This window comes from Stigmatopora nigra, chromosome 2, assembly GCF_051989575.1.
Source record: "Stigmatopora nigra isolate UIUO_SnigA chromosome 2, RoL_Snig_1.1, whole genome shotgun sequence".
Classification (NCBI taxonomy): domain Eukaryota; kingdom Metazoa; phylum Chordata; class Actinopteri; order Syngnathiformes; family Syngnathidae; genus Stigmatopora; species Stigmatopora nigra.
Window position 1 is genome coordinate 1,786,853 of NC_135509.1, and position 23,965 is coordinate 1,810,817.

Consider the following 23,965-nt stretch of genomic DNA (forward strand, 5'->3'; position numbering starts at 1 on the left):
CAACTGCATTTTTCTTTTGTATTTTGTAATTGTGCATTGAGATAATAAGGAGTAGTATTATAAATACGTTACATATGACCGTGTTGAAATTGTAAGTATACTTTGTGTCCACAGGAGGGCAGCATTGAGTAACTTTCATAATCCAGCCAATTTAGTTTGAAAATACGTATCTGAAATGTAGATTTTCTTAGGAGCAATTCTGTCAGACTTGTAATGTTTTCCTACATATTCTTTGAGTCAAAAACAGTCATAATTTGGACATTATTTTACGTGCAAACATGGATATAGAAGGAAGCTTTTACTTTCAACACAAAGTCAAGAATTGGACATGACGACAGAAATTGTTACATGGTCAATCTTTTGGTAGTTTCCCCTTTTTTGGCTATTTTTCAGATCAGGTTTCACTTCGGATGCATCTTTTTATGGGTTCATTTTCATCTTCTTTAATCCAATCCTTAAACTTTATGTCTTCTTAAAAATGCCATTTGAATGAGCACAATGAATTTGTGTATTTGTTTTTTAATGAATTGTATAACTTGTTCAATAATGACTTTTGAAAAGGAATAAAAGTTCATGTACAGCTCAAAATAGTCATTTTCCCTTATTTTTATTTCAAGAGTATATAATCTGAACGACTTAAAAAATACAAAATGAAGGTTTTCCAGACACCTAGTAAAAATACAAAGTCTAAAATAATTTAACATTTAAAAAAAAGCCTAATTATTTAATTACTGTTTAGGTGGCCCAACCTGTTGTGAGCATTTTCCACACAAGGAAAACTATCTTTGAATAATTCAAATCAGCATACTTGACCGCAGGGGGTGCTGGAGCCTATCCCAGCTGACACCCTACATTGAACATGTAAAAACTGTTTTATAAACAATAACAACTTACTTCCTGGTTCGCAAGGCGGATGGAGGCCGGTCCTCATCGGCCACGCCCCCTTTCCTCCCTGAGTCGGTCGACGCCTCATCGCTGGTCCGGTGGACTTGCTGAGTGGCTCGCATGCCTCCCGAGGATCGGACGTTTTGCGCCGTCTAGGAACTGCCGCTTCTTGTACTTTACGTGTCACTTTTTTTTTTTACGACAAGAGAGTCTAGTGAGGACGCCCCCTTTACAAAAAAACTACAAAAAACAACAACAGCAACAGAGAAGTCATTGTGTTGACATCAAAAATTGTTTTTTGGGTGTTTTTTTCTCTCAAGTGGCTGAAATAAAAGAGACTTTGAGACATCGCTTGAAAGGTAAAACGCTTTGACTGAGTTATTATGGAATGTTTATTTCAAAAATATGTATAAATACCAACAACATGTTATAAGCATTCTTCAATGCATTCTTATTTATGCCCAATTGCGACATTTATAAACGTTTCTAACTCCATAAACACTTTTAAATGTGCTATTTAATGCTCAATTTTTATAAACAATAACGCCATTGAGATATGTTCCTCAAAAAGTGGACTGATAATACCACACTGCATAGTTTAAAAATACCAAAATACTGCAAAATGTGCTCCAATTTTTTTTGTGTAAATAAAAAATGCTCGAATTTTGCATTTAATTTTTAATATCTGCCTAATCCCAATTTGAACAGCAGTCTTTATTATATATTGCTGTATAAAATAGTCAACAGATAAAAAAATATATAATAATACGAATCAATATTTGGACATCTAATTGAAAAAAAAGGTAAAATATTGATTTCCTGACAAATAACAAACCAGCATGAAAAATAATCCACTCCCTTCTGTGTTATTCAATTTCCATCCTCAACAATCATAGCCACAACTCACTTCCCCGGCGACCAATCCTGCAAGATATTCCCCCAAAATGGAGGGAGAAAAACCAGGTGTTTGTTCTCCCATCCCAGCGGAAGAACATCCCCAGACACTTTTTTTTTTGGCCGCGCATGACGAGAATGCCTGCAGGATTTAAATGAGGCTTTTCAAAAGCCTCTTCACATTTGTTCCCTAAAACGCCCAAATACTAACAAAAAGTCCTCTTTTGATAACAATTTTCAGAATAAATCTGCATGTAAATGTCACATTTGGATCTAAAAGAGCGTAGCAAACATCTTGGTTTCCTGGTCTTGTTATTTTTCCTTCCCGCCGCTAAGAACAATGCTATCTTTTATTTTCGGGCCGGAGACTCCGGGAATAATCTGGCCGCGTGACGCACTTGCCGTCGGACGGAAAGTCTTGACGTCGAGACGAAACGTTTTTCTTTTCCGCTGAATTGTTTGTCATTTTTTGTTAGCAGACCCGATTTCTACTTCTGAGACCTCCAGGAGTTTTAAGGGGATCTAGTCCCATGTCGACCCATCCTTTGGGGCCTCTGGCCCGGCTGCGGGGATGGCGGCATCTGCCCTGAAGTGGAACTCCCTCGACGTCATGAACGGGTAAATGCTAACATGCTAGTCATAAATAGACGCTAAAAAAAATGTTGTCATAAAGATATAAAACTCTCCTTTCAGTCCCGCCAGTCCTCAGGTACCGGCCCAGATGAGGCCCGCCAGAAGCACAAGTCCCCGGTTCATCCTCCCCCCTTCGCCCCTGGCACGCTCTCCGTCGCCCCGGAGGCGGGAGCTCCTCGGGGTCGACGTCGGCCGGAGGGTCCGGCGTCTCAGTTCGCCCGGCGAGGGAGAAGAGGAGGAGTCGCGGAAGGGTGGGGAGAAGGTAGAAGAGCGGAGACGACAAGCGCAGCTGATGCAGATTCACAAAGAGCTGCAGAACGTCGAGGTGAGCATTTCAGGGAAAATTGGAAATTGGAGCCCTTTGGTGACCTTTGACCTTTGACCATTGATTGTCATGCTATCGCCTACTAGCAAATTCAAATTCAATATGCTAATCTGTTGTCGAGCTAATGTGAAATTCTTCTTCTTGGCTGACCTCTGTGACCTTTGACCCCATGTGGCCTGTGTTTTCAGGTGAAGGGGAAAGTGGGCATTTTTGAGGCGCACATTTCGCAAAACGGCGAGCTCCGGCAAAGCCCCCGCTCTCCGAGACTGGCACGGGGCCAAGTCCCGCCCCCTCCCGGCCACGGCCCGGCGACCCTCCAATGCTCGATGACCCGGGCCCGTCAGAGTCAAGTTCCTCCCGTTGTCCAAAACGGGAGAAAAGAAGGCGGCGAGGATCCGACAAAGACTCCGTCCGTCCAAAACGGCCGGCACTCGGAAAGCGCGGGGGCCGGGCTCCCCGTCGGGGGTCCCTCGCAAGACGGGGGGACGGAAAGGGGCGGCGAGGTGAAGGAAAACAAACAAACGGCGGCGGGCGACAACGACTCAAGGGAGGGAGAGCAGAGCGCCGGGCGCCAGTCGTCCCTGCGTTCGTCGGACGGCGACATGTCGCGAGCTCCGTGTAACGGCCCCGCCGCCACAGCGCCGGCCATCCCCGCCGTGGTCATCACCGAGCACGGACTGGAGGAGCCCGCCGGGACCCCTAGCCCCGCCTCCAGCCCCAACGTGGCGGCGCGCGCCCTGAGGAAGCTGTCTTCGTCCTCCGCCTCGTCCGCCGGTTTCTCGTCGTCGTGGGAAGAGTCGGAAGAGGATATATCCGACACGGAGAGAGGGGGGCAACTTCTTACGCCGGCGCAGCTCAGCTCCAGGCAGAAAGCGGTGAGCGCCGAAAAAAAAATAAACGGAAAAAAATGTGGAAAAAAATGGTTGAAAATAAGATGACTTTATTTGTTGGACTATAAGGCGCATCATTTAAAGATTTTTTGGGGAGGGCAATTTTTCATTTGGAAAACCAAGAACATTTTTTACAGTATTTTTTGGGAGGGTAATTTTTTAATTCTTAAAACAAGAACATTTTTTACAGTACAAAATAATCCATTGGAGAACTAGTAAAATAGGATTTATACGCCGCAAAATATGGTACTTTTAAAGCCAATTAAGGATTTTTTTGTGATATATTTGTGTAAATAGTGATTTTTTTGGGGGCTGAAATAGAAATGAAAACCCATTTTTTTATAGTGATTCATTTCAAACTTTTCAGCCCTTTGTGTGTGTGTGTGTGTGTATCATGTGAGGCGCTCTCACGTTGGCAAGAACAAAGCTCGCTCTGTGCCCCCCGATGAACTCTACGTGTATGTTTAGCAGGCGGATTTTTCCACAAAATCCAAACCTAGGTTCGCGGGGGTGCTGGAGCCTATCCCAACATTTTGTGGAGACGGCTCATGTTCCTCAACAGATGTCCCGACAGGTGTCTTGGGTGGAATTTGTTTATTTGGGCGCATTTGAATGTCAGTGTTTGCATATTTCCACCGTCAGGCCGAGAAACGTTCCAGGAAAAGCATCCCAGAATTCATTTCTGCGGCCGCATTCCAACACGCTCGTGCTCACCTGTCACTTCTCGGCCCGACGTATTAGGCGTGCTCGATTGTGCGAGTGGAATGCGGCAAGAAAAAAAAATCCCCAAAAAAGCGCTTTTTAGCAGCTTCTCATGTTAGCCCGCTAATGCTAATTTGGCTTTTGGGATGACGCCGTCTTTTCCAAGCTGGAATTTGGAGCCCGGCCTTATTTAGACACATTCTGACTCCTCCGGGCTCGCTTCCAAGACGGAAAGAAAAAAAAAAAGTGCACGTGGGCTCGCCGTCGGAATCGCCTCACCTGAACGGCTTCATCCCCCAGCTTAGGTTTTTTCGCGGGGGCGTCGGAGCTATGCCTGAAGGCGCCGTGGAGTGTTTACACGAGTAAAAGAATGAACAAGTTTCCATTCACACGACAAAAATGGTGGTCACACACACATACCTGTGCGTCGCCATTTGTATGTTCTTAAATCAATGCCAGTTGATTTTTTTCCAGGCCAAGCCCCAAACAATTATATTCAATGATCAAAACAATTCATCCTTTTAATTGTTGATGACTTTGAACCAGTGGTGAAGTGGTTAGCGTGTTCGGTTCGCAGTGCTAGGGCCGAGGGTTCAATCCCAAATTTGGATTTTGCATGGTCTTTGGTGGTAAAGTGATTAGCACATTGGTCTCGCAGTACCAGGGCCGAAGGTTTGATCCCAAGTTGGGAGTTTGCATGCTCTCCCTGGATTTGTGTGGGTTTTCTCTGGGTACTCCCAAAATGAAGCAAGCTAGGCTATTCAGATGCTAACTTGCCCCTAGCGAGTGATTGGTTGTGCTTTGTCTCTTCGTGCCTTGTGATTGGCTGACCACCAATTTTGGGTTTTGGTGTCTGTACTTAGCTGGCATATGCTCCAGCACCCTCGTAGCAACAATTTAGTTCATGCTAAGTGTTGTAATTCTCATTTTCTAACCCGCTTACTACTATTGGTATGCAATCTTGCAAAGAGGGCCAAAGTAGAAGACACAAACACAACAAACGGTGCGCCGCAGTGGAAAATATTCACTACCACAGCGCCCCGTCGCTAGGCGACCGTATGACGTCAAAGCGAGTTTCCCTCTCGCGGCTACAACCGCCGCCGTGAGGGAAACACCGGCCACAAGACGCCAACCACTCGTAAATAAGACTATTTTCAATTTACCACCACTTGTTTGTTTTGACAAAAAAGGCCACAAAGTCACAAAATGCTGTAGTTTTGCCGACTGTACTCTTGCAGACATTGTTTGTCTCCTCTGTGTTTGTGCTAGCGCTCTTTCTGTGTGTGTTGTTTACACAGGGCAAGGCCTCTCTTGCTATTTTTTTTTTTTTGTAGTCATCGGCGGATGTGGAAAATACTGTCGCTGAGGCAAGTGGCATCCCCCTCTCCTCCTCCCTCCACTTCCTGTCTGCAAGAAGTTCCTCTCTCTCTAATGCTAATGCTAATCTTGGTGTTTTCTTGCCCGCCCCACATCGAGCAATAATCCATCTCTCTTTATAATAGCCACGTTGAAATATTCTTGGGAATTGTGCAATCCATCTTCTGAAGTTTTCTGTTTTATAATATTTAGCAAAATGTCCTCGTTAGTCAAAATAATGACATACTAGTTACAAATTTTAAAATACAAAGCGTCTCAGAGCAATGGCAAAGAGCCGGGATACCCTAATTTGACATTTTTAAGGACATAACTTGTGGTTAAAAGACACGCAAGAAAAGCCTGGCAGCCCACTAGGCTTATGAAAAACCCTGTTTTAGCTTTCAAATGACTTTAAAGTGAAGAAAATGAAAGCACTGTACGTATAGAATTGAAAGGCCGACCTCGTAAATTTTCATGGGCTTTTCCTTGTTGGGTCCTGCCGTCCTCGAATGGGTCTCTCAATCATTTGTTTAGGCACAAGTGTTTTGGCCGTCGCCAAGGGAAACCCGGGACACCCCGGCCAGGGTCGACGAGTCCTGGAAAGATAAAGTGGCCTTGCGAGAGAAGCGACTAGTTGGCTTTCCTCGGCCATTCCACAAAGATTAAAGTACTAATCCACTTTTCTTCTCTCATGTGTAGCACAAATCATGGAAGAAGATCAAGAATATGGTCCACTGGTCGCCATTCGTCATGTCATTCAAGAAAAAGTACCCGTGGATCCAACTGGCGGGACATGCAGGTATATGGGCCAACCAGGGCGACCAATCTTAAAAAAGATTCATTTGCAAGAAATGATCCGTTTTAAAGAATGACTCTTTTTTGTCCTTTGGACTCGATTCAAACTCGTTCGAACACGATTGGTCTAATTTTATTTAATGCACCGACGCTAAAGTCGTGTCAGAAACACGACCTTTTATAGCGTTTGTCCCGGAGGCCGGTTCCGCTCCCTAAAAGGGACAGACGGATGGCGACCTAGCTTGACCGCTAACGTCTCTCTCTCTTGACAGGGAGCTTCAAGGCTGGAGCCAACGGGCGCATCCTGAAAGTAAGTCACCCCGAACACGCCGCCGTTTGGCTCGGAGAGACGCCAACCGCGGGAAGGGGCGGGGCTTGTCGTCAATAGAAACACTGCGACTGCGAGCAGAGGTGCCTGTCGCTCCTGATGCGAGACGTACTGTGCCCCTACGTGCCCGGTTACCACGGTGACGTGGAGAAGGATGGACAGAAGTACAATCAGATGGAGGATCTGCTGGCTGAGTTTGACTGTCCATGTGTGATGGATTGCAAGATGGGAGTCAGGTGAGGAGACAAAAAAACACAAAAAAACTTTATTTAATTGACATTTGACATTGGAAAATCCAAGGGAATGAAGGGGCGTGGTTAAAATTTGCGTTCAAAAACTACTACTTCAAATACAGTCTTACTTCTACTTATGACCTCCACTAGGGGCCCACGTTTAAGGTTAAAAAAAAATGTAAAAACATTTTTTTATACATTTTTTTCATGCATTTGTATTTACAATGGGTCAAAATAACTTTATCAAAAAATGCAGTTTTCTGGCAAACTACCATCAATGGCAGCCAATGAGTTAACTTCAAAAATCAAAACAACATCATTTGACCTTCAAAAAACAACCCCCACTTTTCAACACAATTCCAAAGAATTTCCCAGAACAACCTCATGAGCAAAATTCTCCAAATTTGACCTTCACGCTTCACGGCCGATCCTCCCGACCGCCTCGTGATATCCACAACATTTTTTTTCCACCAGGACCTATCTGGAGGAGGAGCTAGCCAAGGCCCGCAAGAAGCCCACCCCACGACCGGACATGTACCAGAAGATGGTGGAGGTGGACCCCCAGGCGGCGTCGGCCGAGGAGAAGCGACAGGGGGCCGTCACCAAGCCCCGCTACATGCAGTGGCGGGAGACCATCAGCTCCACCGCCACGCTGGGCTTCCGCATCGAAGGAGTCAAGGTCAAAGGCAGTCCTCCCCGTTTCCTGTTTTCCCGCCCCCGCCGTACTTTGTCTGTCGGCGAGCCTGTCGGTGGCAGCTCGCTCGGATTTTACCATCTGGCCCTGACACGCGTGTGCGATTCTGGCTATATATGGACATGGGTGGCCTCCGGGTGGTCTGTTGCCATGACGTCCAGGGTCACCCCTAGAAACCTTGTGGAAAATAAGAAATGCGTTCTCGTTTGTTTCTTGGGCTGCCTCCCTTTCCTTCCTGACGCCGGCCGGTCTTCCTCGGCAAAATAGACTGGGGAAGTCGGGCTCCTCGTGTGGCGAACAATGCAAAGTGGTCGGAGGTTCGGGGGTTCCGCAGGGAAGGGTCTTAGAGCCTTTTGTTTCTATTGTTTTATGCTTTCCGGTGACGTCATGAATAAGCTTTTCAATTCAGTTTAGTTTTTTTTAAGAGTAAAAGATATTTTTTTTTCGACATAGGCAATTGTGAGCTTGTAGAATTTGGGTTTTTAAACTGACAGTTCCTTTCTGATTCAGTCTTCTGTCCCTTGCAGAAAGAAGACGGCACTGTTAACAGAGATTTTAAGAGGACAAAGACGCGAGAGCAAGTCGTGGCGGCCTTTGATGATTTTGTCAAAGGCGATAAAGACATTTTGGTGGGTTGTCTTTATACTTGTAATCTATTTTCGTCTCTATTTTCATTGGCTGTCTACCAATTGAGTCCCCCTTCGTCTATATTGTTATAAAAAGGCATTTTCCAATTTATTCTTTGCCAGACGGGCTACTTAAGCCGATTGAAGGAAATCCGAAGCACGCTGGAAACGTCACCATTCTTCAAAACTCACGAGGTACTTAAAAAAAAACCTGACAAATATTCTTTTCTCCAACTAATGGCTGCATTTGGGCGCTTTGTAGGTGATTGGCAGCTCCCTGCTGTTTGTCCACGACAGCAAAGGCAGGGCCAAAGTGTGGATGATCGACTTTGGCAAGACCACAGCGCTCCCGGAGGGCAAAGAGTTGGACCACAGGGCGACCTGGCAGGAGGGCAACAGGGAGGACGGCTACCTCTTTGGGCTAGACCGCCTGGTGGACATCCTTTCTGACGTTTTGGGCGCAGAGACATGAGCGCTTTTACTCCTTTGCTTATTTAATCCCGTTTGGAAACACACATGTGTACTCCACCTGTAGATTTTGGGACAGAAACACATTTTTAGGCTTTTCTGTGTGTAAAGCGGCCAGGAAAAGGAAAAAATATTATAAAAGAGTAAATACTACATTTTTTTAAGATCACATTGCTATTTTTTCTTCGTATGCCAGACTGTGTCTTGTAAAAAAATCTCCAGGCTTACCTTAAAATGTATGACTATCAGTTTAGAATGTGCAGTTTTAATGCCCTCCTGTGGACACAAATGGTATCACAAGTAATTCAGGTTAACTTGAAAAACAAAAGTCCCAATTTCCAAACCTTTTGCTACTATAGGTTAAGAATATTTTAATGAACATTATGAATCCACTACCTTATGCTGTAAAAACTATATTCCCACTTTTTGAAACATTGTTATGTGCAGTTGGTCTATTGTCTAAAACTTTGGGTTTGAAAAAAATGATAGTGCCTGCTGACCACTTTGGTGCCTTTTTTTGTCCAATCTGACTAGATTTGTACACGTTTTATTTCCCTCTCTAGTCGTGCATGTCAATTCGTTTTTCAAAGCTTCTTTGTCTTTATTTATAAAACAGTATATTTTGTTTTAGATGATGGCTTTGTGCCTTTTATGCCTCGATTTGTTTTTCCTTTGAATCGGATGGCTGCAATTACACAAATCTGCAGTTTTCCACAAAAGATGATGTCTAAACACATTTTTTATTTAAATGATCTCCATGTTAAAAAAAAGGGAGAACAATCGATCATCCAGAGCACCTAAAGATATGTATATTTATTATTTATGATTGTTGTTGCTATTATTTGGATGGATTCATTAACAAAATGTGTTTCCGTGCCTTTCCCCTTCAAAATGTATTGTATTTCCTTGAAAAATATATATTATCAGACAATATTTTACTACTGATAGAATACAATATATTAAGGAAACATTACGTACTGCTTTATTATCTTATTGACGTGAACAATGAATTTTAATTGCAACAAAGATGAGGAAAAAGGCAATTTTATTAAAAAGTAGGCCACGTGAAAAAAGTAAACAAACAACTTCCGTGTTTTGCTTCAGAACGGACCAATGAGAAACCTCATTAGGCCCTCCGCCTACTGAAGACAGCCAATAGCAAACGAATACAGGCGGCCCTAGGGTGGCCATAGGCGAGAAACTCCCCCAAAACAGCGCACTCTCCGAAAGAAATCTCTCCAACGGACGGGATCGCCCACCCACCAGGGTGCCACAGGGGGGCGTGCGTGGCCGTGGGTCGAGTTTGGACGTCAAAATGCGGGTTGCGGGGGTGCTGCAGGAGTTTTGACCTCATGGCGTTGACTGGATCGCAACTCCAAGCCACACAGCCTGCAAACGTCGCTCAACATGCACGCTTAGTATCCTTGATCTTCATAATTTAGCACTTCAAATCGTTCGGATCGTGTTTGACCTCGTGGGAGTCGAAAAAGAAGTGCGATCGCTGGTGAGTAAATGCAGATCATCACACAGATTATCGTAATCGGACGCGTTTAATCCTGCAGATTTGCAAATCTTCGTTTTAAAGTGCACGTGTTCGTTTCAAAGTGAATATTTTGCACCATTGGAATGTGCTAGGAAGCTAACATCAACGTGGCGCAGTTTGCTTCAATTGATCACATTGGACTCAGTTGCAAGGCCATAGATGTTTAATTACATATCATTTCATTAACTGTGTATACGTGAAGCGACTTGTTATTGTAGTTGAATGAAAGTGACGTCATCAAGTTCGCGTCCTCGCTAACCTTGTACTTGGACTTGATGTCAATAAAGTTTAAAGTTTTATACTTTTGTTTATTTTGTTAACTTTACTACTTTATAGTATAATATACAAATATAGTACACAGTATACATTTAAGAAACTGTTTTAAATTCGTAAAATTAATTCTCTTGCAACACAAGAGGTTTAAAGTTGAATACGTATTAATAATTGAATTCTTCTATTATTGAAAATATTTTTAGTTTGAAGCTAATATCCAATCTCAACAAGTCGTAATGTCATTAAAGTTAAATTCCTTGCCTTTTACCATGCCCCAACGCTCATTACTAGAAAACAAACAAAACAAACTCTTGCCTTCATTTTGTTGATGACCTACTTTTTTATTGATAAGACCGTTAACTTATCACTTCTGCGCTAATGTTTGATTTACCTTATCATATTGTATTGTTACATTCTACATAAACAACATACCACATCTATGGTAAATAATGACATAACCACATATTTTTAAAACAAGAAATGATACACACGAAAAAGGAATAATGCTATACTTGTTTCTTGTTTACAACAATAACACTTCCCATCCAAGCAGTTCACACACAAACATGGATTCTACGTCCTATTTTTATTGTGATGACTGAACCAATTGCATGTGTTTGTGTGTGAGTGGAAATTACGAAGCGCCCCGACCAGACAACAGCTGAGGCTTACCCGTGTGCCCGTGTGTTTTTGTTTGAAACACACACATACACGTGTAGTACAGTTAATCCAGTTTGGTCACTCGCCATAACTTGTTTTCCATTTTCTTCCCCTATCATTTGTTTAAAACGGGAAATTGGTTCACATTTTGCAAGAGTAGTTCCTCAATTGTGGTGTTTTTTTAGTTGTTCGGGTGGAAAACTGCCTTTAAATAGGTTTCTTAACTTTAAAAAAGTAAAAAAAGTGGACATAAAATGGCAAAAAAAGAACATTTTTAGCCCCAGAAATCTAATATGCATGCCAGGCCTGTAGGTGGCGATGTTTTAGAAAACTGCGAAAGAAAAACGATAATGCGGTCAAGCCGTCCTTCATTTCTGTTTTGATGTTGAGATGTGAACGTGTGTCAACACTTACTTGACACTCTTGCCCTCCATTTTGACAGTCCGGCATTGTATTTAGCGCGTAGCGTTTACTTACACGCCCATTTGTTGCCGTTGACTTAATTTCGCAATCTCAGCTGTTGCGCAATCACAACTCTCATGATTTGTAATCATAACACAACCTTGTACAAGCACGTTGTCATACTAGAAGCACAAAAAAATCAACAAAACACTGTGTTGTGGAGGAATGTGGGTGTGGAAAAAAAATCACCAAAACCAAAAAAATCGAGATACATGTTCTGGAAGCTATACAGAAAATTAAACATGGACAAAGTGGACGAGCTATTAAAAATATAAGGACACATATTTGCCGGTCAGTCCTTATCGGAAAGTTAATTTAGAACGTGTCGGGGGGAAGCGAGCGCTAAGTTTAGCGCTCCAACCTCAACGGCGACAACAATGTGGCCGTCCGACTTTCAACAGAATTCCTCCCGCCTCTTGTCCAAAGCGCGTGCGGGTATTTTAAGGCGTCCGGCGGTACTCCGGCCAGAACGCACGTGTCTTCGCGAAGCGCTTGGCCGTTGCTTTCCAACGCCGAAGCCGTGTCTGTTGTTTTTGCAGCGGATCATCCGTCATGGCGGGCGACCTGACCAAGTTGATGCGAGGCTTGACCAAGCTGGGCCAGGCCGTGGTGGAGACGCAAAGCCAAGTCCTACGTGGCGCCACAGGTGGGTGGACTCCTTTTACGGCAACAGTAATTAATCGTATTGGAACGTTGTTGTGTTTTGATGTCTAATTCATTTTAGATTGGGAAATAATGCATGTTAAAATGTTTAATAGGTCTTCCCGTTGTGGGTGACGTCGTGAAAAATTTGCAATCGGTCGCTGAGCAAGGCGTGGCGGCGCTGGCGGCGAAAGCTGAGGTAAGAATCTTGCTTAAAATAAATAAAAACGGACAAAATTTAATTTTTTTTCCTCATAAAAGGAGCTGAGTCAGCAACGAGTCACCCCAGAATCGGACTTCCCCCCCGATTCGTCCGCGTCAGAGTTCAAAGAATACGACGACTTTGTCGCCGATCGCCGGGCGGACGGCGAGGGCGCCAAGGCCTCGCCGTTCGCCGGCTACAGAGATCCCTCGCGAGAATTCGGCAAGCGCTGGTACCACAGTGACACCCGCCAGCGGCCCACTCTGACCTCCGGCTGGATCGGGGTGTCCGGTCGACGGTGCTACCACCAGGATTCGTCGTCATCCGTGGGCGGCTTGACGGCTCAAGATCTGGAGAAGGCCCGGCAGAGCAAGCGCGCCGACGTCAAGCCGCATAAGCAGACGGTGACCTTTCAACGCTATAAAAAGTTTCCCTTTTTTTCTTTTTTAATCTCATTTTTTAGTCATTTTTTACAGCGTACATATTGTTGACGGACTGTTCCATATTTTTGGATGTGTTGCAGCTGAGCGAGAGCGCCCGTGAGAGGAAAGTGCCCGTCACCCGCCTGAGCAGATTGGCCAACTTTGGAGGTAACATTTTCCAAAAAAAAAAAAAAAAAACATCAAAATTAACCTCCTTTCATTATTATTTTATTTTTTTACTGTGCTGTGCTAGCATGAAATTGTGCACTTTTCTCATTGAGCACATCTGAAATTAAAAAAAAAAAATGCCAATTGACACATGCAATACCTTTGTCCTCCACCAGGTTTGGCTGTGGGTTTGGGTCTGGGCGCCCTGGCTGAAGTGGCCAAGAAGACTATGCGACATAACGACACCACAGGTAACACATACTATTTTATTTTGTAATAGCCGACATTCCTTTGTTCTTGGTCTTGTTTAGCGACAAGCTAGCACACGCGGCAGGCGGCGCACACCAAATAAACAGACGCTCCCTCTTTACAGTGATCCGCTTAATCACACTCATACACACACACACATATACAAACTCCTGTTTTTTGTTTGTAATCCGGTCAGGCTACTTATGTCTGTCGCCTTTTGACCTACTGACACGTTAATAAGTTAACATTGAATGCTTTTATTGTCATTACAATACAAGTAGAGTACAATTTAATGCATCACCACCAAGTGCACAAATAACAACAACAAACTTTGTGTGTGTGTGTTGTAGGAGAAAACAAAAAAGCAGTGCTGAGCTCGAGTCCCTTTTTGTCCGAAGCCAACGCTGAACGCATCGTGAGGACTTTGTGCAAAGTGCGGGGTGCCGCACTCAAGCTTGGACAAATGCTCAGTATTCAAGGTCAGTCTTCATTTTTTATGCGCAATACTTAAGAATCCGATTTTCTGGCAGTGAAAGGGTTAAATGGCCATTTTACCCCATGTGGTCGTTTTGCACGTGCGCGGCGTCACATTACGCAACAGGTGTAGGCAGTTCACCCGCGCTGTAAACATGCCGTCAGTGAGATTGGATTCCGTCCTTGGTTTTATTTCCGTGGCGACCTCGGCCCGCTCGTCCTTTTCCTGTCGTCACGGAAACCGTGTCCAAGTTCATCGGATAAGATTTCAGCCTGTCTTAAATCAAAACCCAAACGTTCAAAGTTCGCCGTGAGCGCTCAACACGTTTAAATGTCAGGAGAAAAAAAACCTAAAGGGCGCCGGCCTATTTTCAAAGTGACAATAAGGTGTGCCTTCTGACCTACTTTTCAGCTTTTATTGATGTCCTACACCTGCCATGTTGTTTTTTTACAGTCTTAAATTTAGTTTGACAGATTTCCTATCATACATATTTTGTTTTCATCATTTAGACGACGCGTTCATCAACCCGCAGCTGGCCAAGATCTTCGAGCGCGTGCGTCAGAGCGCCGACTTCATGCCCATCAAACAAATGACGGTAAATCGGGCTTTCTAATTGGCCGATCCGAGTTTGAGAGATGAACCCGTTGACGCGTCTTCTCATACTCAGAAAGCGTTAAATAACGATTTGGGTCCAAACTGGAGAAACCAACTGGAGAGTTTCGAAGAACGTCCCTTTGCCGCCGCGTCCATCGGGCAAGTCCACTTGGCCAAACTCAAAGATGGCAGAGAGGTGGCCATGAAAATACAGGTGAGGACGGACGTCCCCGATCTGGGAGAGGCTGGAAATAGCCAATAAATGAGCCATTTTTTCCTCATTAGTATCCTGGTGTGGCGCAAAGCATCAACAGTGACGTCAACAATTTGATGACCGTGCTAAGTATGAGCAATGCGCTACCGGAAGGTATGATAACGTACAAAAACACTCCTATTTTTAATTACAGAAACTCATTTTCTGACCTCTGTGACCTTTTGACCTCTATACATTTTTCCTTGTTTTACTTATTCAATATTATTTTTTCCTCCTTTTTTTCAGGCTTGTTTCCCGAGCACTTGATCGACGTGATGAGAAGAGAACTGGCGCTGGAGTGCGACTACATCAGGGAGGCCCAATGTGCCAGAAAATTTCGGTAAAAAAATGGCACATAAGCATCCAAACGGACAATACAGAACAAACAAATGTTAATTTCTCCACCCAAGGGAGTTGCTGAAAGACCACCCATTCTTCTACGTGCCAGAGGTCATCGATGAGCTGAGCAGTGCTCACGTTTTGACCACCGAGCTGGTCCCAGGCTTCCCCTTGGACCAGGCCGAAGGTCTTCCCCAGGAGCTCAAGAACACGGTAGGTGGAAAACGATGCCCTCCTGTGGGAAAAAACGGAACTGACGGTGCCTCTTTTTTTTTTTTTTTTTTAGATCTGCGAGAACATCCTAAAACTGTGCCTTCGGGAGCTCTTCGAGTTCCGCTTCATGCAGACGGACCCCAACTGGTCCAACTTTTTGTACGACCCGCAGACACACAAGGTGAGCTCCGTTGGTGAGAAATATGAAGGAGAAAAGGTAAATACTAATGTGGGTCGGCAGGTTGCGCTGCTGGATTTTGGAGCTACCAGAGGATTTGATCAAAGTTTTACAGATGTGTACATCGAGGTAAGATTAATGCCAGTTGGATGTTCGTGGGTGGTGGTTTAGGAGTGGAAAAAATGATGTCTTTTGACGTCAGGTGATCCGCTCGGCTGCCGAGGGTGATAGAGAAGGAGTTCTGAAGAAGTCCATTGAGATGAAGTTCCTCACCGGTTACGAGTCCAAGGTATACTACGTGATTTTTAGGGTCTAAGCGTAGTATGAATGTATTTTATCGTGCCGTAAATCCGTATCATAACATAAGATACTTTCTCAGGCAATGGAAAACGCCCACGTGGACGCGGTGATGATCCTCGGCGAGGCCTTTGCCTCCCCCGACACTTTTGACTTTGGCGCCCAGTCAACCACAGAGCGCATCCACAACCTGATCCCGGTTATGCTTCGCCACCGTCTGACGCCGCCGCCCGAGGAGACGTACTCGCTTCACCGGAAAATGGGTGGATCCTTCCTCATCTGCTCGCGTCTCAACGCCAAACTGCGATGCAAGGACATGTTCAATGAAGGCTATCAACTATACTGGCGGGGCCGCACGCCGCCCGTTTGAAACCCGGGACCAATCGGAGAAGTTTCGGGATGAAAAACCAATGTGCCCGGGTTGCCATTTTTGTCTCTTTGGACTTTTCTACTAGATGATGGCCATGTACTTGTTTAAAGTCAGTTTGTGTGGACCAGGACCGCAAGTGTCTTTCCATGTCCTCCATCTTTATGCTTTTTGTTTGGAAATATAAAATGGAGGGTAAAAGAAGAGGCAATAGAATAATGCTGGAGAATATTATTATGATGTATTTTTTTCCAGTTTTTTTTCTCCTCGCTGCTGTTCAGTTGGGAGACTTGTTTTTGTTTTGGTGGTCAGTTTTAATGAAGCTCAGGGTGATTTTGCTGCATAACTGTTGACAAGAATTGACAAAATTATCTTTCCTTTTTTTGTGTATTGCTTGATTTTTGTCCATAAAAGTGGACTTGACTCTATAAAAAAAGAATAAGAATTTTGTTGTGAGGCTGTATTTCTTTTTGCTTGTTTGGCTTTAATACTAGGCCTACAGAATTAATAATACTACTTAAAATAAGGGAGAAAATACTCAAATATAAAACAATAATAGCAAAAACGTTAGCTATAGCTGATAAACTGGGAGGAGCCAATGGGCATGTTTAACAGTTAACTGGTCAAAATGAATTAATTTGACCAATTTAGAATTCCTATCTTATAATATTGACCGTGAGTAATTTTTTAATGGTTTCAATGATAACGTTGTCTTTTTAACGTCTTTTTAATTTTAAAATTATCACTAATTATTTGTTTCCCCTAATTTGTTTTACTTCCGTCTTTACTGAAAAAAATCCATACTTCCGGGTTAAACTACTAAAGGCGCGAATTGCAGGTAGGTATGTTTAAAACCTCGTCCTTTTAAAATGTTTATATATTTTAAAATGATATTTTAATGTATTTAGAATCATTTATGAAACCACCGGGTTGTTGCGTACTTACCAAGTAGTTAGTTTTGTCAATTACAAGACTTTAAAACGGGCTCTGAACGTCGAATAACGGACTTTGAACGTCGAATAATTCGTTGTTTTGTCGAAGGCAAAAGTCCTAGGTATTTCGATTAAACGTCTCAATTTCTCATATTAAACGCTTCCTTCATTTTCATAAATCATTCATTGTATTATATTACGCGCTTTTAAACTGGCGTGGCAGCACAAAAATACATTTAAATTGCTAACAAGTAATTTGTGATGGATACTGTTGATGGACACTGTTGACCCGCAGGGGGCAGTGTTGTCCTAGCCCATTTTGACTCCGTTTAAAAATTATTATTATTAAACCATTTTGGGTATAAAAATATACATTGGAAGCCATACAAATAATAATCACATTATAATAATAAAAATATCTGAATCGTTTAATCCTACTCCCTGCTTTTTTTTCTTCAAATTATGAATTTGTAATCTATAAAAAGAGAATAAAATGTGGGAATTTCCAGGGTGAGCTGCCCCATATGTTATGTTTTGACATTTCAGCCCTAACTCTCTCGTGTTTACTTTTGTGTTTCATGCAGCAAGTTGACGACGGTGTCCTTATTTGGTCACGAGAGGAAAGTCGGCAGTGTCTAATCGGGACCACCTTGTTTTGTTGCCTCTTCTTGGTTATCTGCTTTTTCTTCTACAAGTAAAGACAAATCTTTCATGTGTAATGTTTTAATGTCAATATTAAGTGCCACACAAGTCACATATACTCTTTTTTTTGCAGTACAAAAAAAAATAAAAACAACCAAAGTACATGCTAGAACATTATGGGATGTCTGTTCTCTAACCAGCAAAACAACAGCAACAGTAAGTACAACAGAATATTCTTTTTTTGGGTGTTAAAGTTAAACTTTGTCAAGTATTGTCCTGTGCCATGCTCAGCCTACGCGCCATGGCAACAACTCAAATTCTTCATAACTTAGCGTCAACCATCTGTGTAGTATTTTGTGGCATTTGGACCAGTTGGAGTATGTTTTTTTTTAAGGACTCGTGGGAAAAAAAATAAAAATGACACCCAAAGGAAAGTTTCAAGCTAAACTGGAAGACTTCAAGCCACTTATCATTGCTTTTTTGACACTTTTTGTCTGTTCTGCCATTGACTAACATGCTTAATTTAAAATGTCCGTCAAACCTAAAATGGCTGCTTGGAAACCAACTGTAAACAAATGACACAAAATGGCGGTCTTGCTGCTACCAATGTTCATGCTTCTAATTTGTATAATACTACACAGCTATTACTGTCAAACAATATTACAAAAACAATTCTTGAAATAAAAACACAAAAGAGCACATAAGTGAAGCAAAAACATGTGTAACACTGATGTAGTAGATATAATTTAACATCAAAAGAAACCCCGCCTTTCTTTGTCTCCTCTTTTTAGCCTGCTTTGCTAGCATGACACAGCAAGTTTGCTAACGTTTTAGCATACCATTCCTGTCTTTTCTTTTACTCCCTTTTTGGTAGAAGTTGTTTATTATCTTCTGTATAAAGGAAAAAAAGGTTGCCATCTTGTTGTATAATGTAGTATAATGACAATAAATGTCAATAACTTGACTTTTAGGATCAAAGTGCCTCCGTAATTCACCGCCTGGACTTCTTTCAAACGTCTTGTGGAATGTTCTGATCTCTGTATCCTGAATGTGGAAGGAAAATAGGTTGGAGGTATGAAATGTTTACTTTTTTGTGCTCATGATAATTCTTTTTAAAGTTATACAGAATATTTTTTTAGTTTTTTTCCTATATGGATCCTGTAATACTATTGCTAGCATCTGTTATTACCAGTTATCCTGTAGACATGTTCTTAAACAATAATATCATCTTTTTTTGTTTACATTGTTCTAAGTTTGCTCTGTATACTGCCAAATATTTTTAATTGTTGTACCTGTGTAATAAAACTGTTAACAGTTCCACCTCCATTTTATCCGAATAAAATACACGTTTAAAAATAAAATAAAATGGTTACATCGCTAACATGGCCTCGTGTTGCTTCAGCACACACAAAAAAAGCTACATTTGTTTCCGAAAGGCAGTTAGAGCACCAAATTAGACGTGAACTGTGATTTGTTTGCCATCCATCTCTTCAGGAAGTTTCCTTTGCAAATGACTGGAACCAGAAGGGAAGAAAAAAATCAACCTACCGTCAGAAACTTGGAGTCGGCAAGAAGATGTGGGAGAGAGAAAAGACACCGTTAGTACTTCAACATTTTCACAGTGACGCGCTGAAACATCACCTGAATGACACGAGCATTGGTCGGATCACCCCCGAAATAAAAAATAAAAAGCTGGATGAAAAGGGAACGTGGGTGGAATTAATGCGAAGGGGGGGGGGGGGTGGGGGGGGGAGAAATACGGTAAAAAGATGCGGGAGAGACGGCGTGTGGGAGGAGAAGGCTGCTCATTAGGCGGGTGGGAGTCAGAAAAAGAAGAATGGATTGATCACATGCCACGCCGAGGATCATTAAGGAAGGAAAAGAGGGAGGGAGATAAACTTGTTATCCCAGCGACATGAGAGTTTTAAAACAAATGTTTTCCCATATATTTCATTGTGTTGCTTTGAATAAAGCTAATCTTTTTACGTTTTTTTTTTTTACCAGATTGAATACTGACTTGCCAGGATGACCATATCCATCCCCCAGAAGATGCTCATGATCCATCCCACCATGATGACGGCCGTGGCGATCTGGATGAAGGCGGCCGCTACGTTGAGCCAGAAGACGCAGCAGGCGCCACGCTCGGCCAGCAGCTCGCTGCGGGCGCCGCACAGCACAGTGAAGGCCGAAATGAAGGTACCTGTGGGATGGGAGAACAAAGAAGCCATTCATTGTTTAGACCCCTCGTCGCCCAAAAATTGTCCAATTCCTCCTTTTTCACCTTCTCCATATTCCCCCCCCAATAAAACTTCAAAATAAAATCACCTTTTCACTTTCCCCTTACAAACACCCTACCATTTTTTTTATAGTTACCCCTTTATTCAATGCATAGATCATTCCCTTTGTGACCTCATTGCCCCAAAAGTTATTGCAAAATTTCTTTTTTGACCTTAGACCTCCCAAATTCAAAATATAATACCTGTTAGATATTTCAAACCCATGCCTCACATTTGATATCCCGTTGCCAATAAATTGTGGCTGATAAATCGTGGCTAATAAATCGTGGCTAATAAATCATAGCTATTAAATCGTAGCTAATAAATCGTACCTAATAATCCAATTAACCGAATAAAAAATCATAATAGAGAATAAAAACACCCTAACATAAAACAACTCGTTAAAAAAAAGCTTTTATTTCCAAAACGCTCCTTCCAGAAAGGAATCAAATAAAAAAAATCCACAGTCGTCCTTTAAATGCGAACATCGGCGCCAGCTCGTGGCTAACGCTACGAATAAATCTCAAATTGTAATAACGATCTTTTACGTGCCAGATACCAGTCCCACTAATGACTATAATTAAACAAAGAAGACTCCCAAGCACCAGCGCTCGTGTAGGAGGCTAATCATAGTGTTAAAAAAAATTCTACAAAAGAAACAGTAGTAAAAAGCACACAATAGAAAGTAATTTTTATTTTTTTTTTTTTATTTTGGCCTTCTAGTCTGACGACAGAACTAAAGTCAGCGCACGCTTGGGACCAAACAGCGTCGAGGCGCGCACGAGACCGAATTGTGTTCATTTTCAGGCAGTGTTGTCATGACAACTAGTGGCAGCCGTTCAATGAAATGTCAAGGCATTCAAGAAAACGCAGCGTGCAGGTGCCCCAGACAATTTAGTCAAGTCAACCTGGCCGTCTGGGACACTCTTCAATTTAAAAAAAATAAAAATAAAAATTTAAGCCGGGCATCTGTCGTTGGCATTTTCCACCAGGTGCCAAGATCATTGATTGAAGGAAATGGAAATTTAGAAGAAATAACACACGTGACTTATTCGTTCGATGACGTCAATGTTAACCAATTCAAACATAGTATTCACCATTACTATAATTTTTTTTAAAACACATGACATCATACTACAAAGTTAATAACATCCAAACAAATCAACATCAACTCAAAAGTAGTCATTTTTTACATTTAAAAGTACTCAACCTAATTCATGATTAAAAAATGACAATTTTTACCATTTACCAAAGCACTTAACATTTTAAACTACACAAAATAGTAGCCTGTAATATATAATTAATTTCAGCATAATAAAGTTATTTTACTCATCCCGCAAACCCCGCATTGAATCAATTGCGTCAAACACTCACCTAATCCCGGTATAAATGTGTTGAGAAAAAGGCATATAACCGCCATAGGGAAAGGCATGGTGGGTATAGCGGCCCTCAGGGGTCCCTTTTTCTCCCGAACCTGCACCACCACGCCACCACCCCCTGGCACCGGACCCCCGGACACTCCTTTGGCCCCCAAATTCTCCCCTCCAACACTCCCCTCCTTCTCTGCCATCTTATCTCCACTTCCAAATTCAAATTCCTAAAATCTTGCTATCCCACAAGTTTCTCATGAGTGATGCCTCTCATCCAGATACCCTTAAAAATATGAATAATATTAATAAAAAAAATCCTGAAAAGACCAGTATAGTTTGCTCAAATGTGTTCACAGACTGAGAGAAGGCGCTTACAAGGACCCCCCTTTTTTCCCAACTCCCCCCTTCCCAGCACGCTGACACCATTTAAAGCGACAGCGCGCTTTTTTTAAAGCGCTCATTGTCATCTGAGACAAGCGCACTAATAACCATTTTTTAACGCCACCATCTCATGACACATTCAATTCATATTTCCGTCCCACCCACGTCAAAACGCACGTCAACCTTCCCAGTTCAAACGGATTAGACGTCTATGGTCCCCTCTTTTTGAGTAATTAGTAGCTCAAGTCAATAAATTCAACTGTGGCATGCCAGCTTGTTCATTCCGTGTAATCGATTTAAAGCAGATCATAACAAACGTAAAGTGCGCTATAAATATTCCCGGCTAACAATTTAATGGTCTCGACTAACCCGCCTTGGGTTTTATCTCCTAGCAACCCGAGAAGCCTCGGGTAATTACTCGGGCCCGATATTGATCTCCCGCCTTTTTGGCTCCGTCTCCAATTTTAATTTCCTCGCGTAAAGAGACGTCTTTTTTTGGCACGTAAAATCAACCAGGGGCGAGTCGCGTTTTTGTCTTGGAGGTGGAACCCGGAACTATATCGCCATAGCAACGGGATGGGGTTGTCAGGGCAGGGAGGAGGTCAATATAAAGATTTTTATATTTTCTCTAATTATGGAAACTTGTTTGAAATGAGCAGCATTAGCCCGATGATAATCATATTTAGCGAATGCGAGCGTTAGCAAGATTTAATAATGTTCATTAAAATGCAACGTCCCCAAAGACCGTTTTATCTTAAACAATGCCTGAAAAGGTTGTCAAAAAAGTTGTTTTGTATTATGAATTTTATTATGCTCTTAAAATTCAGCCCCCAAACCAACAATTAATCAATTTGAAAGTTCTGAAGTCTTAAATTTCATCTATCTTAATTTTCCGTCCCAACAAAATATCTAATCAAAAGAAAGATAAAATAAAATATAAAAAATCAAACTTGAAAAAACTAGACATCAACATCTGACAAAGTGGAGAAGTAGCACCGCCTGCTGGCCATACACAAAACACATTGACGCTACAAACAAATAATTTTCTCTTTGCATGATCCAATTAGAACGGTGCTAAGATAATGAAATAACCTCTCCCAAAAATTTGTATCAAATGACTCAAAAATAATAACAGTAGTACTTCTACGTTTCTCTACTAGGTGGCAGCAAAGCTTTGTAAACACACTAAAAAACAGCACTCCGTAATAATTCGGCTTTACTGCATGCGTGCAAAAATATGATCCAAGTTCATCCTGTTTTCCTTCCCTCAAAAGAACAAAAAAAAATCCTAATATACTCATTAATCACTGCGATATGAACACCGACCCTCCCCTGACAATAAAAACAAAAAATCTCTACTAATTCCAAACTAAATACTTCCCAGTACTAACAAAAATAGACCACTAGCGATTACATATTTTATAAATCTCCCCCATCACTCAACATTCCTTTTTCTGTATTATACAAAAAAAACACAATGTACAGGATGACTTCACGACATATTTGTACATTAAATTCTACAATTAAAGTGCGGAACAGTTAATAATTGAACCTTCCAAAACATTTGTCACAGTTTTCCGGGTGACGGCTGCCGTTAATTAACATCTTTGTGTCGGCACTCCCTTTTTGGAACTTGTGACACCGCACCCTTGCGCACACACACACACACTAAGTGTAGTTTCCCCTTAGAGAATTAAACTAAGATATCTAAAAAATCCCAAGAATGGACTTTTTGTATTACAATACATTTTTGTAAAATTCAGCCCACAAGGTCAGTTTTAAATCACATTCTAAAATTCATTATGTATGTCAATCATGGGCAGAGTACCAAAAAAAAATGCATTTCAACACAGTGATGTATAGCTTCCTTACACACAAACATGTTCATTCATCATGTTTTCATGCGTCATTTTACAGATAGGAAGAAAAATATACATTTGGCTATTTTTTCTCATGGAACAGATACGCTATCATCTTGTCCAATCCGGGTTGTGCGTCTCCCTTTTCCGGGAAATTTTGGCGTCCTCAAAATAACCTGCTGCTTTCATTTGTCTGCTTGCTCATGGCTCCGCTGGGATGGCGTCGAATTGGACGGTGTCGGAGGTCAAGGTCAGACGGGAAGTGGCGAACAAGAGGAGGACTTCCCATGTTAAGTGTTGCCGTCTATTTTTTCTCAATTTGTATTTATGTGGGAAAAG

At 42.2% G+C, this 23,965-nt stretch overlaps 3 protein-coding genes and 1 long non-coding RNA gene across 7 annotated transcripts; 3 read left to right on the forward strand and 1 right to left on the reverse strand.

Moving 5' to 3' along the window:
- Positions 1–971: 971 nt before the first annotated feature.
- On the forward strand, positions 972–9,762 carry itpkb (inositol-trisphosphate 3-kinase B). Of its 2 annotated transcripts, none has more exons than XM_077742742.1 (11): positions 972–1,244; positions 2,256–2,397; positions 2,473–2,737; positions 2,926–3,612; positions 6,385–6,484; positions 6,753–6,790; positions 6,869–7,044; positions 7,516–7,720; positions 8,263–8,364; positions 8,485–8,556; positions 8,624–9,762. In XM_077742742.1, exons 2-11 carry the CDS (start codon positions 2,351–2,353, stop codon positions 8,831–8,833), a joined length of 1,902 nt encoding a protein of 633 aa, XP_077598868.1. In that variant the 5' UTR covers positions 972–1,244; positions 2,256–2,350; the 3' UTR covers positions 8,834–9,762. The 2 variants fall into 2 exon arrangements, with proteins under 2 accessions (XP_077598868.1, XP_077598869.1); XM_077742743.1 differs by having other exon boundaries at positions 2,259–2,397.
- A 258-nt stretch (positions 9,763–10,020) lies between these two features.
- On the forward strand, positions 10,021–16,611 carry LOC144214432 (atypical kinase COQ8A, mitochondrial-like). Its single transcript, XM_077742754.1, has 16 exons — positions 10,021–10,333; positions 12,307–12,413; positions 12,526–12,608; positions 12,671–13,015; positions 13,135–13,201; positions 13,378–13,452; positions 13,801–13,929; positions 14,435–14,520; positions 14,593–14,733; positions 14,805–14,886; positions 15,019–15,112; positions 15,183–15,324; positions 15,398–15,505; positions 15,566–15,631; positions 15,705–15,791; positions 15,882–16,611. The coding sequence occupies exons 2-16, from the start codon at positions 12,320–12,322 to the stop codon at positions 16,167–16,169; spliced, it is 1,887 nt and encodes a 628-aa protein (XP_077598880.1). The 5' UTR covers positions 10,021–10,333; positions 12,307–12,319; the 3' UTR covers positions 16,170–16,611.
- Positions 16,612–16,866: 255 nt separating this feature from the next.
- On the forward strand, positions 16,867–23,571 carry LOC144215142 (uncharacterized). Of its 3 annotated transcripts, none has more exons than XR_013330353.1 (6): positions 16,867–17,004; positions 17,683–17,792; positions 17,874–17,956; positions 18,712–18,812; positions 19,235–19,338; positions 19,745–23,569. It is a non-coding gene; the product is annotated as an uncharacterized LOC144215142 (long non-coding RNA). The 3 variants fall into 3 exon arrangements; XR_013330355.1 differs by lacking the exon at positions 16,867–17,004 and adding an exon at positions 17,057–17,220 and having other exon boundaries at positions 19,745–23,571; XR_013330354.1 differs by lacking the exon at positions 19,235–19,338 and having other exon boundaries at positions 19,745–23,570.
- On the reverse strand, positions 17,806–21,788 carry stum (stum, mechanosensory transduction mediator homolog). Its single transcript, XM_077743950.1, has 3 exons — positions 21,391–21,788; positions 19,758–19,940; positions 17,806–18,784 (listed from the first exon to the last, which is right to left on the reverse strand). Exons 1-3 carry the CDS (start codon positions 21,584–21,586, stop codon positions 18,750–18,752), a joined length of 414 nt encoding a protein of 137 aa, XP_077600076.1. The 5' UTR covers positions 21,587–21,788; the 3' UTR covers positions 17,806–18,749.
- Positions 23,572–23,965: the final 394 nt, after the last annotated feature.

Coding starts and splice junctions, on each gene's coding strand:
- stum (XM_077743950.1), bottom strand. CDS start 21,586: ATGGCAGAGAAGGAGGGGAGTGTTGGAGGGGAGAATTTGGGGGCCAAA. Junction 19,941..21,390: donor CACATTTATACCGGGATTAG/GTGAGTGTTTGA, acceptor CCCATCCCACAG/GTACCTTCATTTCGGCCTTC. Junction 18,785..19,757: donor GGATATGGTCATCCTGGCAA/GTCAGTATTCAA, acceptor TTCCACATTCAG/GATACAGAGATCAGAACATT.
- LOC144214432 (XM_077742754.1), top strand. CDS start 12,320: ATGGCGGGCGACCTGACCAAGTTGATGCGAGGCTTGACCAAGCTGGGC. Junction 13,930..14,434: donor ACAAATGCTCAGTATTCAAG/GTCAGTCTTCAT, acceptor TTCATCATTTAG/ACGACGCGTTCATCAACCCG. Junction 15,325..15,397: donor CCCAGGAGCTCAAGAACACG/GTAGGTGGAAAA, acceptor TTTTTTTTTTAG/ATCTGCGAGAACATCCTAAA.
- itpkb (XM_077742742.1), top strand. CDS start 2,351: ATGGCGGCATCTGCCCTGAAGTGGAACTCCCTCGACGTCATGAACGG. Junction 3,613..6,384: donor TCAGCTCCAGGCAGAAAGCG/GTGAGCGCCGAA, acceptor TCTCATGTGTAG/CACAAATCATGGAAGAAGAT. Junction 8,365..8,484: donor AAGGCGATAAAGACATTTTG/GTGGGTTGTCTT, acceptor ATTCTTTGCCAG/ACGGGCTACTTAAGCCGATT.